Source organism: Narcine bancroftii, chromosome 4, assembly GCF_036971445.1.
Source record: "Narcine bancroftii isolate sNarBan1 chromosome 4, sNarBan1.hap1, whole genome shotgun sequence".
NCBI classification, from domain to species: Eukaryota; Metazoa; Chordata; class Chondrichthyes; order Torpediniformes; family Narcinidae; genus Narcine; species Narcine bancroftii.
This window is the reverse complement of record NC_091472.1, coordinates 85,076,344-85,095,727: the sequence shown is the minus strand read 5'-3', so window position 1 is coordinate 85,095,727 and position 19,384 is coordinate 85,076,344. Positions and strand designations below refer to the sequence as shown.

At 42.7% G+C, this 19,384-nt stretch overlaps 1 protein-coding gene across 9 annotated transcripts in view; it reads right to left on the bottom strand.

The window, feature by feature from the left end:
- The window catches only part of tasp1 (taspase, threonine aspartase, 1), a 150,165-nt gene that overhangs the window by 109,477 nt on the left and 21,304 nt on the right, over nucleotides 1–19,384 (bottom strand). For all 9 annotated transcript variants that reach the window (XM_069931831.1, XM_069931836.1, XM_069931839.1 and 6 more), the window contains exons 4-5: nucleotides 19,185–19,305; nucleotides 6,651–6,735 (exon numbers count right to left, since the gene is read on the bottom strand). In XM_069931831.1, the coding sequence (XP_069787932.1) occupies nucleotides 6,651–6,735; nucleotides 19,185–19,305 (206 nt within the window). The remainder of the gene's footprint in view (nucleotides 1–6,650; nucleotides 6,736–19,184; nucleotides 19,306–19,384) is intronic.

Below are 19,384 nucleotides of genomic sequence, written 5' to 3'. Positions count from 1 at the left end.
GAGGATCTTCCTAAAAACATTATGATTGATAAGTCTTTGGGGCTGAATGTGATATACCCAAAATTGCTGTGGGAAGTGAGGGAAGAGATAGCTGGGCAATGGGTATGATGTTTGAGTCCTCTTTAGCCACAGGAGAGTGCCAGAGGATTGGAGAATGGAAAATGTGGTCCCAATGTTTAAAAAAGGTAATAGGGAGAATCCTGGGAATAATAGACCAGTGAGTCTTATGTCAATGGTGTGAAAACTATTGGAGAGGATAGGATCTATGAGTATTTAGAAAAGTACAGTCTACTCAAGGATAGTCAGCATGGTGTTATGAAGAAACGGTCGTGCCTCATGAGTCTAATTAAGTTTTTGAGGAGGTAACAAAGGAAACTGGTGAGGATAGGGCAGTAGATGTGGTCTACATGGAATTTAGTAAGGTATCTGACAAGGTCACCCATGAGAGAATTGTTCAGAAAGTCATGAGACATGGGATCCCATGGAACCTTGGTTGTGTGGATAAAAACAAAATGGGTTGCATGTAGAAGGCAGAAAGTAATGGAAGGAAAGTATTCTGCCTGATGGTCAGTGATTAGTGGAATTCCACACGGATCTGTTTTGGGATCCCTGCTCTTTGTGATCTTTATAAATGACCTAAAGGAAGATGCGGAAGGATGGGTCAGTAGGTTTGCAGATAATAAGAAGGTTGGAGGAGTTGTGGATGGTGCTGAAGGTTGTTGTAGGTTAAAAGGATATAGACAGGATGCAGAGATGGGCAGAAAAGTGGTAGATGGAGTTCAATCCAGAAAAATGTAAGGTGATGCATTTTGGAAGGACAAACCAGAAGTTCTTCTTCTTCTTCTTTGGCTTGGCTTCGCGGACGAAGATTTATGGAGGGGGTAAAAAGTCCACGTCAGCTGCAGGCTCGTTTGTGGCTGACAAGTCCGATGCGGGACAGGCAGACACGATTGCAGTGGTTGCAGGGGAAAATTGGTGGGTTGGGGTTGGGTGTTGGGTTTTTCCTCCTTTGCCTTTTGTCAGTGAGGTGGGCTCTGCGGTCTTCTTCAAAGGAGGTTGCTGCCCGCCAAACTGTGAGGCGCCAAGATGCACGGTTTGAGGCGTTATCAGCCCACTGGCGGTGGTCAATGTGGCAGGCACCAAGAGATTTCTTTAGGCAGTCCTTGTACCTTTTCTTTGGTGCACCTCTGTCACGGTGGCCAGTGGAGAGCTCGCCATATAACACGATCTTGGGAAGGCGATGGTCCTCCATTCTGGAGACGTGACCCATCCAGCGCAGCTGGATCTTCAGCAGCGTGGACTCGATGCTGTCGACCTCTGCCATCTTGAGTACTTCGACGTTAGGGATGTAAGCGCTCCAATGGATGTTGAGGATGGAGCGGAGACAACGCTGGTGGAAGCGTTCTAGGAGCCGTAGGTGGTGCTGGTTTAGGACCCATGATTCGGAGCCGAACAGGAGTGTGGGTATGACAATGGCTCTGTATACGCTTATCTTTGTGAGGTTTTTCAGTTGGTTGTTTTTCCAGACTCTTTTGTGTAGTCTTCCAAAGGTGCTATTTGCCTTGGCGAGTCTGTTGTCTATCTCATTGTCGATCCTTGCATCTGATGAAATGGTGCAGCCGAGATAGGTAAACTGGTTGACCGTTTTGAGTTTTGTGTGCTCTCTGAACCCTTCTTGAGCTCTCTGAACCCTTCTCCATTAACAATGGCGTGAAGCAAGGCTGTGTTCTCGCACCAACCCTCTTTTCAATCTTCTTCAGCATGATGCTGAACCAAGCCATGAAAGACCCCAACAATGAAGACGCTGTTTACATCCGGTACCGCACGGATGGCAGTCTCTTCAATCTGAGGCGCCTGCAAGCTCACACCAAGACACAAGAGAAACTTGTCCGTGAACTACTCTTTGCAGACGATGCCGCTTTAGTTGCCCATTCAGAGCCAGCTCTTCAGCGCTTGACGTCCTGCTTTGCGGAAACTGCCAAAATGTTTGGCCTTGTAAGTCAGCCTGAAAAAAACTGAGGTCCTCCATCAGCCAGCTCCCCACCATGACTACCAGCCCCCCCACATCTCCATCGAGTATAAAGTTAATGGTTAGATAAACAAACGAACCTGAGGGTCCAAATCCATATATCCCTCAAGGTCACTGGGCAAGTTGATAGGATAGTTAAGAAGACCTATGGGATATTGGGCTTCATTAATAGGAAGACTGAGTTCAAAAGTTGAGAGGTCATGTTGCAACTCTGCAAATCTCTGGTGAGAGAACACTTGGGGTATTGTGTTCCATTCTAGTCACCTCATTATAGGAAAAATGTGGAAACTATGGAGAGGGTGCAGAGGAAATTTACCAGGATGTCACCTGCATTGGAAAATGTCTTTATCAAGCAAGGTTAGCAGACCTGGGACTTTTCTCTGTGGAGTATAGAAGGATAAGAGGAGACTTAATAGAGGACTACAAGAATATGAGAGGAATAGATAGGGTGGACAGCCAGCATCTTTTTCCTAGGGCAGTAATAGCAAACACCAGAGGACATGTGTACAAAGTGAAGTTTAGGGGAGCCATCAGGAGTAAGGTTTTATTTTTACAGAGAGCTGTGGGTGCCTAGAATGCCCTGACAGGGATGGTGGTGAAGGCTAAAAACATTAAGAGCATTTAAGAGACTCTTAGACAGGCACATGAATGGAAGCAAAATAGAGGGTTACAGGGTAGGGAGGGATTCTTTCTTTTAGAAAAATATGGGTCACCACAACATTGAGGGCCAAAGGGCCTGTATTGTGCTGTAGTGTTCTATGTTCTATCTTATAGTTTTCTTGCAATTCTATTCTAACTTGGAGACACAAGAGACTGCAATTTTTGGAATCTGGAATGCAAAATGAACAGCAGGAGGAACTCAGCTGTCTCAGAAGCTTTCGTTGGGTCAGGGAATAAATTGTAGCTGTTTCATGTTGAGGCCCTGCAACAGGATTGAGAGAGGAGAAAAAATATACCTAGTACAGAGAGGGAGAGGGGCGAAACAGGGATCATTGGGTGAAGAGTGGATGAAAGAGTGAGGTTGGAGAAGAATAGAGTTGGAAGACAAGGTGAATGAAAGTTGGAATCAGATGAGAAAAAATGGATAGGAGGCTGAAAGTGAAGAAAACTGGTGGTGAGTGATAAGCAGGGACATAAAGGCTATCCGTGCTTAAGTTTGTTAAGAAAGGATTATACTGTACTTATCAGATTCCAGCATAGTAGCCTTTGTGCCCCTGTTTATCACCCTTCAGCCTTGTATCACACTACATCCTCTCCTCCACACACTTGGCTCCATCTATCACCTTTCACCCCTTGCCTACCTATCACCTACTGCCCATCTCACCCCTCCCTTGCTCCTCTTCACATTTTCTGCCTTCCCTTTCCACTCTCAGTTCTGATACAAGGTCACAAACCAAAATGTTCACTATTCATTTCTCCTCGAGAAGCTGCTCGGCTACAAGTTCTTCAAGCCGTATGCTTTCTACTTCAGATTCCAAGATCTGCACTTTCTAGTGTCTCCCAAGTTAGAACGGAATTATGGTTGGAATAAATAAGTTATATGGGACAAAAAGAGGCTGAAATAATTGATCCTCTGGCCAGGTAAAGGATGGTGGTGGGTAAGAGATTTCCTTGAAGTCAATTTTTTAAATAATAAATGAGTCACTTTGTGAAGCTATTATCTGGTTTGGAGTTTTAAAATTTGAAACAAAGGTCAGAGAAGTACTGAAATTGTGGCTCAATGATAACTTTGCTTCCAAAGGAAGCACACTTTCGAAAACCTTGTAAATTTACTTCTTCAAGCAAAATATACATACATTAGGTGAGTTTTAAACCTTTGATCCAATGTCTAATTATTCATATCAAATAAAAGTTTTACCACAAAACAAGAATGCTGTACCATGAGAAAAAATACCTGACAGTACTTTCTTTCATAAATCATTTTAAATCAATGGGCATTCTTTTGGAGTGCCTGACAACTCTCAACAAAGTCATGAAACTTGTTTTTTGAAAATAAAGTTGAAGCTAACTTGGAAAATGACACAAGACTGAATGCAGTTTTTAACAACAGCCAAAAGTGGGAAGAGATGTAGCAGAAAAAGGATATATGTATGTGCAATTAATATCTTTCTTATATTGACTTAGTCACATTTGGTAATGCAGCAATTGCTGATGTAATCAAAAACATTTTTATATTGGTTCACTCTACATTCACAAAGAAACTATTAAAGGACCAAAATAAATTCAAAATCTTATTGTCAACTTCTGCAACTTCATTACTTTGTCCCACTACTTCACTCATGAGACGCCAAAAGTACAAATTACACTAAAATAAAAATCATGGCAAGCTAAAATGTAAGATCAAAAAATGGCAAGCATGAGCTGTGAGGAATTCAGAAAGAGGCTGAAAAGAATGCGGGGGGGGGGGGGGGGGAGGGGAGGGGAGATGGGGTTGAAACAGAATAAAGAATGGGAAAGACGAAAGAAAAAGGAGAATGAAAGGTTTTCTTCGTGGCCAGGGCAGCACTGCTCTATTCTGAGTTTATGTGCAATGTACAGTGATATTTCTGCATTCCACAACTCTGCTTCGTTGGTTGAAACTTGAAAATGCAAAATAAAATCAAGCTTCAAATTTCTGATGCTTCATGACACATTCATAGAATCTTTTCAAATTCTTCATCTTAATGTCTTTCGACATTGTATGCATTACATCAGAAACTTTATTTTAAGACCAGCTCTTGTTAGTTGCAAAAGATGGCTGCTAAAATATTTTTTAAAATATTTTTGATCTATTGTGCAGATGACACTAAGATTGGAGGCGTTGCGAACAGCGAAGAAGGTTTTCAAAACTAGCAGAGGGATCTGGACCAGCTGGAAAATTAATGCAGACAAGTGTGAAGTGTTGCATTTTGGAAGGACAAACCAAGAAAGGACTTAAGCCACTGAAGAGTATGGTAGAACATAAGGACCTGAGAGCACAGATACATAATTCCTTGAAAGTGGTATCACAGGTGGATACAGTTGGAGAGAGAACTTTTGGCATATTGGCCAAAGTATTGACTAGAGAAGCTGGGATGTTATGGTAATGTTGTACAAGACATTGGTGAGGTCAGTTTTGGTCACCTAACTACATAAAAGATATCAATAAGATAGAAAGAGTGCAGAGATTTACTAGGATGTTGCTGGACTTCAGGAACTGAGTTACAGGGAAAAGTTAAACAGGTTATGGCTTTATTTCCTGGAGTGTAGAAGAATGGGGGAAGATTTGATAGAGGTATTTAAAATTATGAGGGAGATTGTAGATAAGCTTTTCCACTGAGGGTTGGTGAGATACAAACCAGAGGATGTGGGTTAAGAGTTAAAGGGAAAAAGTTTAGGGGGAACTTCTTCACACAGAAAGCTGTGGGAATGTGGAATGAGCTTACAGCTGAGCTGGTCAATGTGGGCTCAGTTTTAATATTTGGACAGGTATGTGGTTGGGAGAGGTATGGAGTGCTATGGTCAGGGTGCGGGTCAATGGAATAAGAGAGAATAATAGTCTGGCACGGACAAGAAGGGCCTGCTTCTGTGCTGTAATGTTCTAAGGTTCTAAGAAGAAAATTCTGACCCTTTGAGTCAGAAATAGATACAGATGCATGCGATTCATTCTGGTTTTTGAGTCAAGGATAACCAGAAAAATCATGACCTGAAATGAAAATAGCTATGGGATAATTTTCATTATTCAGAATTGTGGCTGAGCTCCATGCTAATTTTTAACTCAAGTGTTAAGGGCAGGGTCAATTTTAACGTTTAAGAAGAATTTGGACAGGTACATGGATGGGAGAGGTATGGAGAGCTATGGACTGGGTGAATGTCAGTGGGACAAGGCAAAAAAAAAAAAAAAAAAAAAAAATAGTTTGGCACAAACTAAAAGGGCCAAAGGAGCCTGTTTCTGTGCTATAGTGTTCTATGGTTCTATTTCTTTAATTACTATTCTTTGCATTATCAGTTAATTGGTAGTAGCTCACTCATAAGAACTTCAATTTTTGCCATCCATTGTCCTTCTTGAAAGCATCTTTTCTTAACTTTGGGTAAATTTTAAGTGTTGCATGTCATAAATATCATTTTTATTCTGATACAACTGTGATGGAACACGACAGCTATCAAGTGCACACACTTGGGATTTCTGTAGCAGGGTCACTGACAACACACAGAACTGTAAATTTTACTGCTTGGGGAAATACGTGCTTATTAGCATTAAATAGGACCATAGTAATTTCGTCTGGGACTCCAGGATTACGACCAGGAACATTTTTAATAGCAAAATTAACTATATTTACGTTGCAATTTGCTCGGGGCATTTCAAAGAAGCTTCATAGCTATTGCATTTTTAAAAAAAAATCTATCTTGTGAAATTGGACTGGAACGGGAATAAACAAATATCTCTATAATTTTTATTTGAAAGTATAATATAGTTTCTGTAACCTTTTTACAAATACTGTAAAATTGGCAAGTGTTTACTCAAAAACAAGGAGAAATCCAAACACACATGCAAACACATAAAATATGCAAAAAAAACTTGCTCCACTTGTAAAAACATATTTTTAGAGATCAGTATACATTAAAAACCTGAGACACAATGAAGGAGAAAAAAAATAATTACCAAGGAGGAATTCTGCCAGCAGAGAGCTTCCCCTTCTGTGCTTCGCTTAACAGTTTATTTGCAACTAAGATTGGATTCTTGATCCCTAAAAGTAAAATTGGATATTGTTACTACCTAGACCAGCTGCAGCAATTGAAATTCACCAAGACAATGGTATTTTCAAAACAATTTTTTTATTATTAACTATTAATAACATCTTACTTAACCACACTATGTGCAATAGTGAGTGTGTGTGTGTATGGCAAATCTCAAACTCTTACAGTTCAGGCATAATTCTGAAGAGATGATTTTAAAGTTCAGTCTTAGAAATCTTTTAAACTGCTTTTAAAAAGTTCTAAAACTCATGCATTCTTGTAAAATTGCTTTCAGAGAACTATTTCTTCATACGAATGACTTTTTCACAAATTCCCCTTTCTTGCGTGGAGGTTTCGGAACTTGTATTTTACATGATAATTTCACAAACCCAGGAAAGGGTTAAATGAAGTAACCATTACAAATGAACATGGTAGAACTGCCCTCTTTTGACAAAGAGACATTTGAAGTAGCTCTTCTCATTGATTTTGTGCTTCTCCCATGATAAGGAGAACACCACAATGGGAGTCCTCCTCCTGAGAATGTCTCTGTATTCCTGACTTCAGATGAAACTGGATCAATATTAAAGATGCCTTCTTCAAGTGTCTTTAATCACACAACTGCTTTGGTTAAACATTAGTTCAGTTTCATTTCTCCTAAAGCATGAATCATAGCAGATAGCCTTCTATTTGCACAGGTGCTTCTCTAAGCCATTGTCTTCATTATTTCTATGGACAATCCTTCTAGTTTTATGGCTTTTAACTGAACAATGATAAGGCTTTGATGGTTTCTACTCGACTTTGAATTATCAGGCACTTTGTCTCTGGAAGACCTTTCTGATCTGTTAACATGAATGTATGAAATATCTTTCTGTAAGTGTCCCTGTATCCAATCCACAAAATCCCTTTACTAAAAATAACATTTATAAATTACTGCATCCAGAGCTTCCTTTGTGACCTCCTCTACACCAGAGACACTGGGTGAAAATTGGGAGATCACTTCACTGAGCACCTTCACTTTGTCCACACCAGTAAAAAAGATCTCCCAGTGGCCAATAATTTCAGTTCTGCGTCACACTCCCATGCTCACATGTCTGTTCCTGGCCTTATGTACTGTCCCACCGAGACCACCTGCAAATTGGAGGAACTATACCTGATTTTCCATCTGGGCCTCCTCCAGCCAGAAACTCTTCCAGTTTCTGCTAACCTGTTTTTATCTTTCCCCCTCCCTCACCCCCTTCCCCTTTCCAGTAATTCTGTAGGATTATTTTTAATGCAATTGACTTCACAAAAATCTAAACGACTTTTAAAGAAATTATCTGAGCCAAATTCATTCTTCACAAATGAAGATATCTTGTAAATTTAGTGTTCTTGTTGTGGATCCTCCACATCAAAGAAACTGGAAGCAGACTGGGAGACCTTTTCGTTGTGCTCCTTCACTCTATTCACTGCAATAACAAGAATCTCAGAGTGGTAAACCATTTAAATTCCACATACCATTTCCACACAGCCTCATGCACTACCAAGCCCACGCTACGGACAAATTGGAGAAACAACATCTTATATCCTGTCTGGGCACTCTGCAACCAGGAGGCATTGATATCAACTTATCCAGCTTCTGTCAAATGACACCCTCACCCACCCCCTAAGTTTCCCTTTTCCTATTCCTATGTATCCTTTCCTCCAGTTCCCCACCCCCTTTCTTCCCTTCTTCATTCAGCGCTACTCTCTACCCCATCAACTTAGCTTTTTTCTCCTCTACCCTTTAACCACCTATGACCTCTTGCTTGTTAGTCTGGGAACCTCCACCTGCCACTTCCTCCCTCTTCTCCTCCCATCTTTTTATTCAGGTACCTACCTGCTTTTTGCTCATACCTTAATGAAGGGCTCAGGCCCAAAATATTGGTTACCCTTTCATGTGGTGTGACCTGCTGACTTTCTCCAGCATTTGTGAGTTCTACTACAATCTGCAGATTTTCCTGTTGAATTCCTTTTGTGCTGCCCTTCTTAACTCCCTTCAAACATTTATCAATTGATCAACAATTAACTCCAGATTCTACCAATTCTTACACTTAAAAGGAACTGCCCTGTTGAACTATTAACAAAAATCTTAGAATTCTCTGTTTCCTTCTGCAGATAAATGAAAATCTTAAAATATGTTTTTTTCCAATTGTTAGTGCTTACAGAGAATATACCAATTTACGGATTGGACAACATTCTAAAGCAGCATGGAAGTAAATGTAAAACCACAAAGCTGGAGAAACTCAGCTAGGTGAAGCAGTGTCCTTTTTACAACAAAGGTAAAAACTGATGTTTTGGGCTTGAACCCTTCATCAAGATATGGAAAAATGTTGGCAGACATTTGTACAAAAGAGTAGGGAAGAAGGAGTGGTGCAAAAGTGGAGAAGGGAGGGAGGGGACACCAACGATCAAGGGGAGGAAGGATGGCTAGGGGAAGAGAGGGAGAACTGGAAAGGGGAAGGGGGTGAGGGAGGGGGAAAGATAAAAACAGGTTAGCAGAAACTGGAAGAGTTTCTGGCTGGAGGAGGCCCAGATGGAAAATCAGGTATAGTTCCTCCAATTTGCAGGTGGTCTCAGTGGGACAGTACATAAGGCCAGGAACAGTCATGTGAGCATGGGAGTGTGACGCAGAACTGAAATTATTGGCCACTGGGAGATCTTTTTTACTGGTGTGGACAAAGTGAAGGTGCTCAGTGAAGTGATCTCCCAATTTTCACCCAGTGTCTCTGGTGTAGAGGAGGTCACAAAGGAAGCTCTGGATGCAGTAAACAAGTTCTGCAGATACACAAGTGAAGTGTTGCTTCACTTTAAAGGACTATTTGTGGCCCTGGACCACGGTGAGGGAGGAGGTGTGGGTGCAAGTGTGGCATCTCTTGCAGCCACAGGGGAAGTTGCCGGGGGTGGGGGAAGGGGGGGTGGGTTGAAGGGATTGTTGGGGAGGGATGAGTGCACGAGGGAGTCACGGAGGGAGCGTTCCCTATGAGAGGAGAGAAGATGTGTCTGGTACTGAGATCCTGTTGTAAGTGCTGAGAATTCCAGAGGATAATGTGTTGGATGCAGAGGCTGGTGGGGTGGATTCTCTATTTGTTGTGTCTGAGGCAGAGGGGCCAGGGCAGATGAGCGGGAAATGGAGGAGATGTGGGTGAAGGCTGAGTTGATGGTGGTAACACAAAGCTGGAGAAACTCAACAGCATGGATCTGTATCTTTGTACAGTACACCAAAATGAACAAGGAAGGAAGGAATGATGGATGACTAGTTAAATATTTCCAAAAGTACTCAAATAATTGGAAGTAGCCAAATAAATGAAGAAAACAACAAAATTTGCTCATGATTAATATGTTCACTTGAGCGATGGCAATTGACCAAGAAATGAACTGAGGAACCTAAAGAGTGCAGATGCTAAAATTTGGCACAAGTAAGGCAGCATCCATAAAAGCAAAGGAATGGTACATGTTTTGGACTGAGACCCTCCATCAGTTTAGGTGCATTGATGTTGGTCTGAAAGCTGATTTTCTGCTTGAGATTTACATGTTCAATTTGGAGATAATGATTTAACTTGCAAAAGTCAAACCACTACCACTAAAAATTTCTATTCATGTTCCACTTTTAATGTAGTAAAAGAATCGCCAAGTGATTCATTTAAGTAAAATGACAATGCTAGAGAAACAAAGTGATTCATTGGCATTTTATCAAAGAAAAAATATTAATGCTCACCGAGACAAAGTTTCCTTTTATTGTTCATAAAAATATATGATATAAAGGCGGCGGCCCCAATCCGGGTAGGAGCAAGGGGGAGACGGCGGCCCCGGCCTCAGTCGAGTGAGGCAGGCGGAGGCCCCGATCCGAGCAGAGAGTGGGAGGCAGAGGCCCCAGTCCGGGCACAGGGAGAGCAGCGGCGGCCCCGGCACCGGTCCGGGTGAAGGGTAGGCGGTGGCGGCCCCGATCCAGGCAGGAGCAAGGGAGAAACGGCGGCCCCGGCCTCGGTCGAGTGAGGCAGGCGGAGGCCCCGATCCGTGGAGATAGTGGGAGGCGGCGGCCCCAGGCCGGGCACGGGGAGAGCAGCAGCGGCCTCGGCCCCGGTCCGGGCAGTATGGACCGACCTAGGAGGGGAGGCAGACCCCTCCAGCCCGGGTAAGAAACCTGCATAGGAGAAGGCCACTCCGATATAAAACCTACGACCCAAGGACCTCGCTGCCACGTCCCAGCTTGCTTGGCCACGGCACACGAACCATGGGTGTAAAGGGTGGGGCCAGTACTGCGCGCACTGCACTCCACCTAAAAGCTCCTTTGCGCAGGCCCGAGGACAGGTCCACGTCCACCCCCTCCACGTCCTCCCCCTCAAAAGATGCTCACAAACTCAAGCTAGCATGCTGGAACATCAGAACCATGCTAGACAAGGCTAACAGCCACCGACCTGAACGTTGGTCTGCCCTCATTGCACATGAACTCCTCAGACTTGACATCGACATAGCCGCTCTCAGTGAAGTCCGCCTGGCAGATGTAGGCAGCCTCCAAGAACGCGGCGCGAGCTACACACTCTACTGGTCTGGCAAGCCTTCGGATGAACGATGCCTATCTGGTGTAGGCTTTATGGTCAAGAACTTCATTGCCTCCAAACTCGAAAACCTTCCGACAGGCCACTCGGACCGAATCATGTCCATGCGACTCCCCCTTCAAAACAAGCGTCGCATCACCCTCATCAGTGTCTATGCTCCAACCCTCCAGGCGGAACCAGCAGAAAAGGACAAGTTCTACTCTGACCTGCGCAACCTCATCCAACGCACCCCTACAGCCGACAAGGTTGTCATCCTTGGCGACTTCAACGCTCGCGTCGGCAAAGACTCAGAAACCTGGCCAGGAATCCTTGGCAAGCATGGCGTCGGCAAGTGCAACGACAATGGGCGCCTCCTGTTGGAGCTCTGCGCAGAACAGCGGCTTGTCATTACAAACACCCTTTTTCGGCAGAGGGACAGCCTTAAGACTACCTGGATGCATCCCCGATCCAAACACTGGCACCTCCTGGACTACATCCTGGTGCGAGAAAGTGACAAACGAGATGTGCTCCACACCAGGGTAATGCCCAGCGCGGAATGCCACACTGACCACCGGCTGGTTCGCTGCAAGCTCAACCTTCACTTCAAGCCAAAGCCCAGGAACAGTAAAGCCCCCAGAAAGAGGTTCAATGTTGGAAACCTGCAGTCAGACGAAGCAAGAGGAAACTTCCAGGCAAACCTCAAAGCAAAGCTCGACGATGCAACCCGCCTCACGGACCCGTCCCCTGAAACCCTCTGGGATCAGTTGAAGACTACCATACTGCAATCCACTGAAGAGGTACTTGGCTTCTCCTCCAGGAAAAACAAGGACTGGTTCGACGAAAAGAGCCAGGAAATCCAGGAGCTGCTGGCAAAGAAGCGAGCTGCCCACCAGGCTCACCTTACAAAGCCATCCTGTCCAGAGAAGAAACAAGCCTTCCGTCGCGCATGCAGCCATCTTCAGTGCAAACTCCGGGAGATCCAAAATGAGTGGTGGACTAGCCTCGCCAAACGAACCCAGTTCAGCGCGGACATTGGCGACTTCAGGGGTTTCTACGAGGCTCTAAAGGCTGTGTATGGCCCCTCACCCCAAGTCCAAAGCCCGCTGCGCAGCTCAGATAGCAAAGTCCTCCTCAGCGACAAAATCTCCATCCTCAACCGATGGTCAGAACACTTCCAATCTCTTTTCAGTGCCAACCGCTCAGTCCAAGATTCCGCCCTGCTCCAGCTCCCTCAACAGCCCCTAAGGCTAGAGCTGGATGAGGTCCTCACCCAGGATGAGACATATAAGGCAATCGAACAACTGAAAAGTGGCAAAGCAGCAGGTATGGATGGAATCCCCCCAGAGGTCTGGAAGACTGGCGGCAAAACTCTGCATGCCAAACTGCATGAGTTTTTCAAGCTTTGTTGGGACCAAGGAAAACTGCCTCAGGACCTTCGTGATGCCACCATCATCGCCCTGTACAAAAACAAAGGCGAGAAATCAGACTGCTCAAACTACAGGGGAATCACGCTGCTCTCCATTGCAGGCAAAATCTTCGCTAGGATTCTACTAAATTGAATAATACCTAGTGTCGCCGAGAATATTCTCCCAGAATCACAGTGCGGCTTTCGCGCAAACAGAGGAACTACCGACATGGTCTTTGCCCTCAGACAGCTCCAAGAAAAGTGCAGAGAACAAAACAAAGGACTCTACATCACCTTTGTTGACCTCACCAAAGCCTTCGACACCGTGAGCAGGAAAGGGCTTTGGCAAATACTAGAGCGCATCGGATGTCCCCCAAAGTTCCTCAACATGATAATCCAACTGCACGAAAACCAACAAGGTCGGGTCAGATACAGCAATGAGCACTCTGAACCCTTCTCCATTAACAATGGAGTGAAGCAAGGCTGTGTTCTCGCACCAACCCTCTTTTCAATCTTCTTCAGCATGATGCTGAACCAAGCCATGAAAGACCTCAACAATGAAGACGCTGTTTACATCCGGTACTGTACGGATGGCAGTCTCTTCAATCTGAGGCGCCTGCAAGCTCACACCAAGACACAAGAGAAACTTGTCCGTGAACTACTCTTTGCAGACGATGCCGCTTTAGTTGCCCATTCAGAGCCAGCTCTTCAGCGCTTGACGTCCTGCTTTGCGGAAACTGCCAAAATATTTGGCCTGGAAGTCAGCCTGAAGAAAACTGAGGTCCTCCATCAGCCAGCTCCCCACCATGACTACCAGCACCCCCACATCTCCATTGGGCACACAAAACTCAAAACGGTCAACCAGTTTACCTATCTCGGCTGCACCATTTCATCAGATACAAGGATCGACAATGAGATAGACAACAGACTCGCCAAGGCAAATAGCGCCTTTGGAAGACTACACAAGAGAGTCTGGAAAAACAACCAACTGAAAAACCTCACAAAGATAAGCGTATACAGAGCCGTTGTCATACCCACACTCCTGTTCGGCTCCGAATCATGGGTCCTCTACCGGCATCACCTACGGCTCCTAGAACACTTCCACCAGCGTTGTCTCCGCTCCATCCTCAACATCCATTGGAGCGCTTTCATCCCTAACGTCGAAGTACTCGAGATGGCAGAGGTCGACAGCATCGAGTCCACGCTGCTGAAGATCCAGCTGCGCTGGGTGGGTCACGTCTCCAGAATGGAGGACCATCGCCTTCCCAAGATCGTATTATATGGCGAGCTCTCCACTGGCCACCGTGACAGAGGTGCACCAAAGAAAAGGTACAAGGACTGCCTAAAGAAATCTCTTGGTGCCTGCCACATTGACCACCGCCAGTGGGCTGATAACGCCTCAAACCGTGCATCTTGGCGCCTCACAGTTCGGCGGGCAGCAACCTCCTTTGAAGAAGACCGCAGAGCCCACCTCACTGACAAAAGGCAAAGGAGGAAAAACCCAACACCCAACCCCAACCAACCAATTTTCCCCTGCAGCCGCTGCAACCGTGTCTGCCTGTCCCGCATCGGACTTGTCAGCCACAAACAAGCCTGCAGCTGACGTGGACTTTTTACCCCCTCCATAAATCTTCGTCCGCGAAGCCAAGCCAAAGATACTTCAACTATTGTCTGCCGTAAAGCAAACAAAGTATCGCTATGAGCATTGCTCAGTGCCCCTAACAATAAGAATAAGAGAAACAAATGAGAGCCCTTTCAGAAACACTGGGTGTCCGTGATTTGCCTCCAGTACTCCCGCAGCAACACAGATTTCAGTTCAAACCATCAGCAACCTGAGCTCCCGATCCAAATCTCTGATCCATTCAGAAAGTCTTCAGCGCTCAGGTCCTTGGGGGAAATCTCTTCCAATCAACACTCTCTTAAATTCCTGTTCGAATCCCTGGTTCCCATGAGCCAATCACCAATAGCCTACAGCCTGTGTAGATCCTTCGACCACCTTGCCAACAGCTTGGAAGTGTGGGTCCTTCAGCCAATGAGCCCCTCGCCGGTCCACTGCCGTGGTCATCTTCTCCATAGGGTTGTCTCCCATGCTCTTCCCCCTCAACAGGGTGTGTTATTCCTGATTTTGGTGTCCTCCTTCGGTCCACTGCTCCCTCAGAGTCTGTAACCCTTCTAGATACAAGCTCAACCATCTTGGGCACAGACTTCCATAGTTGCAGGGTTTAAAAAAAAACACAATTGGCTCCTCTAACAGGCTGTTTAAAAGCCTATATGGAGGTGTCGGCATCAAGCCCGGGCAGGACCCTGCATTGCAGCGCTGCGTCTCTGCACCAGCAGCAACACTGTCGTTACAGCAGATAGTAGGCTTTTTTTAAAGCAGTTATTAGTTAATACCAAAAGCTTAGATCATAAAACAGTTTTTCTGGCTATCCACCCCATAGGATGGTTCCTTTCAGTCAGTTTGTGGGGTTTGATATGAGGATACCCCACTCCTTAGAAAGGAATAGTGTGTGCATGATTGGATTTAGGTGAGTAGAGATTGCATTGGTGCAGACCCACCCTTTCGACAACCCCTCCCGGATCTAGCGGCATGGTGAAGTCCAAGACGGCTGGGGGAAGTTCTGTTTCAGTGAATGGCCAGTCCAAGCTTCAATGCAAGGGGTGCCCATTCCGGGCTTCACGGCACATGTTTGCTCGATGGCCGTTAACCCTACGAGAGGGTTCACCCGCCATTTTAAACAGTACAGTACAGGTAAAGTCTCTTCAGCCCATGTGTTTGTTCCCATCATGATGCCCAAGTTTAACTAAAACTTTGCCATTTGCTTTTGGTACATATCCTTCTATTTTCTGCATATTCCTGCATCTATTTGCAAGCATCTTAAATGGTGGCATTCATGGTAGCACCTATCACATCCTGTACTAAAACAAACTTGCCCTACACATCTCCTCTCCTGCCCACCAACTTTAAATGCATGTCCTCTAGCACGTGACATTTTTATGCTGGGAAAAAGACTGACTCTCTCACCTATTTATGCCTCTCACAATTTTATAAACTTCTGCTAGGTTTCCCCTTAGCCTATGAGGTTCCAGGGAAACCCAAGATTGTTCAACCTCTCCTTCTTGTCCATTACTTGCTGTTCCAGGTATCCTGGTAAATCTCTTCTGTACTCTTTCCAAGGCCTCAACATAGTTCCTGCAAAGAGGCAACCAAGATTGCATACAATACTTCTTGTGCATCTTAACAATATTTTTTACATAGCTGCAATATGACTTCATTGCTTTTATACTTAATGTCCTTCCCAATGAAGCCTAGCATATCATACACTTTTTTTTAAAAAACCACCCTATCGACTTGCATAGCCACTTTGACAGATCCTTGGAGATGAACTCTCAGATCCTTTTGCACATTAATGTTTGAGTTTTGCATTTCTCTTACATTTCCCATTGTGCAACATCTCACACTTGTCCAAATTAAACTCCATCTGCCATTTCTGTGCTTGTTCAAGATGCTATACTTAAAGACAGTTATAAAAATAAAGAGAAGCAAATAAAGATAAGTTTAGAAAGAAAATTCAGTACTCACACCCTCAGCAGTTGAAGGTATGGCTGAAAATGGTGGACTTAATGAATTCAGGGAAGCTCACAAAACAAAAATGGAAGGAGTACCATTACCAAAGTTTACGTGGCTCATAAATTTTGGACATGGAAGGACAAAATGGTGGAGGGCTTTGAGGGATGAGAAAGAGCTATTGCAGGACAGCAAGCAAAGGGGTAATATGTCAATGAGACTAAAACACAGATGGAATGAGATTATGATGATGAATTAAAAATGTGTCAGGAAAGGCAGATTCCATATGCAAATCCTGATGATTGTGAAGGTATGGAAACTATTAATTAATTTATTTATTAATTGAGGGCCTTCCTCCCTCAAATAATTATGAATATAGAATGGGTATGGTGTATTTGAATTCTGAGAACTCTTCATTTGCACTGTATTTAATTGTACGATACAATGAAAAAATAAGCAGTTTGGCAGTAAGGTAAATAAGGCCAGAGTTAAAAAGATCGGATGATTGAAAGGCAGGGATGCAAAAAGGTAATGTAACATATTTGGAAGCATTTCCAAATAGTCAGCTGAATTGTCTAGCCCTAATCAAAATATTACTACAATTTAATTATTTCATAATATTAGTGTATTTGGTTGAAGAATTTAATGTTCATGACAACAGATGGTTTAAATCTAACAATATTCAAGTACAAACATTTAATAAATTTAAAAAGATTCTTTGCTCCACAGACATCATAAAATCAGATTTGATATAGGTCTTGAAAAATGGCTTCAAAAATCAAATGTAAATTATTCTTCCTATCTCTCCACTCTCCAAAAAGGCAACCAAAACACATGGTTACCAGCTGTGATGGACTATTTTTCTAGCATTCATATATATATAATCAACATGATTAAATCATGACTAAGCTGTCTATATGGTTAGATTAATTTGTGGTAGAAAACCATGATACTGTTGGCAGCTGCATGCTCTGAATTTGTACAAATACAAAGAAGATCTGAGTAAAGCTTCATCCATGCGTTTAATGATATTTTGTTGTGTGCTATTTTAAGAAGTCAGTCAGAATGACTGGAAAGTTCAAAGCCAACAATCTTTATTTCAAAAGTTTCATTATGGAAATGAATGCCACATTTGAGAAATGGGGTGGAGAAATAATATGAAAGGTTATTTCTTTTTCAGGTTGAAATTTAATCCTCCCATTGATGCAAATCTTCCATATAAAATTTCAAATTTTAGCAAAGCCATTTATTGTTGAAACTGCATTTTCTGTGTAAGCTACAAGAGTTACAATTGATTCCCCTCCCCCCCACCCCCATAGAACAATAGGTTAGCTTCATTCATTCAAAACTATCACTAGTCCAGTTGACAGCATTAGTTTCACTACAATGGAATACAATTTATTTTCAAACTCCCCAAAATGGAATACAACTTTCCCATATTCTTACCACAGATAATTTTGCCTAAATATTCGAATAAAATTCAGGATTTTAGTGGAAATCAGATTCATTTATTCATCTCATAATTCAATTTTCTGTGATTTCTTATAAAGATCACTTGCATTGTTCTTTCAAAAATGATAATGCTGAAACTAGTGAACTTGGTTCATCCATGAACGTTAATCATTTCAGTGACTTTAAAATTTCAATAAAGGCAGATGGAAAACCTGAACAATAGTTCAAAGACTAACACATTCCACAATGATTGTGCTACTGAGGTAGCAATATTAAAACAGGACAAATTCAGTGCATAGGAAGTGCATTAATTAATCTTGCCGTCATCTTCCTTATGAATTTGTTGATAATACAGACACACTTAAAATGCTCATCATAAAAAATAGACAAATAAAACAAGTAACGGAGAGTTAGAAATGATCTCCTGAAGACCTTTGCCACATATAACTGCAGGGTCTTCCCTCTGCACTTCCCAACCATCCTAATCATATTAATTGAAGAGCCAATAAAGGAAATTAACTACACCCATGAAAATTAGCAAAAGTTAGGGCTGCCACTTGATGTTGAAAAGAAAATCTGCATTTGGACAGCATCTTAACATTTGTTAAACATTCCAAAATGCTTTATGATTGAATTGAAATGAATATGGAGCTCGAGAATAAAAATCAAATAAAGACTGGCAAAAATGTAGACAAATAGGTAATATTTTAAAAAATTCTTAAAAGGGTAGTGCAATTTGGAGTTGAAGAGGATTAATAAAAGGGGATTCAAGTGATAAAAGGTCACTTACCTGAAATATTGTTTGTTTTTTTGCTTTTCATAAATGTATCTGGCCTACTGAACATTGCCAATATTTTCTGTTAATGTTGCTATTTCCAGAATGAGGCATTTTATATTTTTATTTGAACAATATAAGAGATGAGAGAGAATACATTTATCGAGAGATCCAAGAAGTTGAATTATTATCCTTAAAGCACAAGATACTTGAAATCATAAATAGTGGTAAAAAAAAAGTTTCCAGTCCAAATCTGGTCAGATAAACAAAAGAAGATCTTAGGTGATGGTGAAAAGAATTAAAGGCATCATCAGTAATGTTGTGTTGTGGTCAGCATGCACTGTCTGAAATTATAATGAAAACAAAACAGAAAGGAAAAGATTTATTCAGTGATGGGCAAGGGGTAGTTGAGTGGCACTAATTATGCAGTTCTATTGAAATACTGGTACAAGCATGGCAAGCTTGTAAAATGTAAAAGTGAAAGCACTAGATATTGGTACAAGAATGGCAAGCTTATAAAATGTAAAATTTAAAGCACTAAATATTCCTCCCCTTAAAAACATAAGATACAAAATACATAGATATCATTGAATGATTATTGATCAATTCATTATGTTCCAACATTCAAAGGAAATGAAAGAAATCTGTTATAGTAGTTATTTAATCTATTTGACTATTTTTTCCAAAATCCAAATGCACATACATACCCCTGAGTGCTCCAACAGCTCCAAAATTCAAGGACTTTCCATCCATTGTACTGGCATCACATTCTATATCTCCTGAGAGATTTAGATTGGAACCCATTCCTGCATTGGTGAAAGGAGAGTCCTAGAAATGGAAATTTAAATGTAATTACAAATATTAATGAAGAAATATATTTTTTATCATTTTTTCCTAATCGCCATAC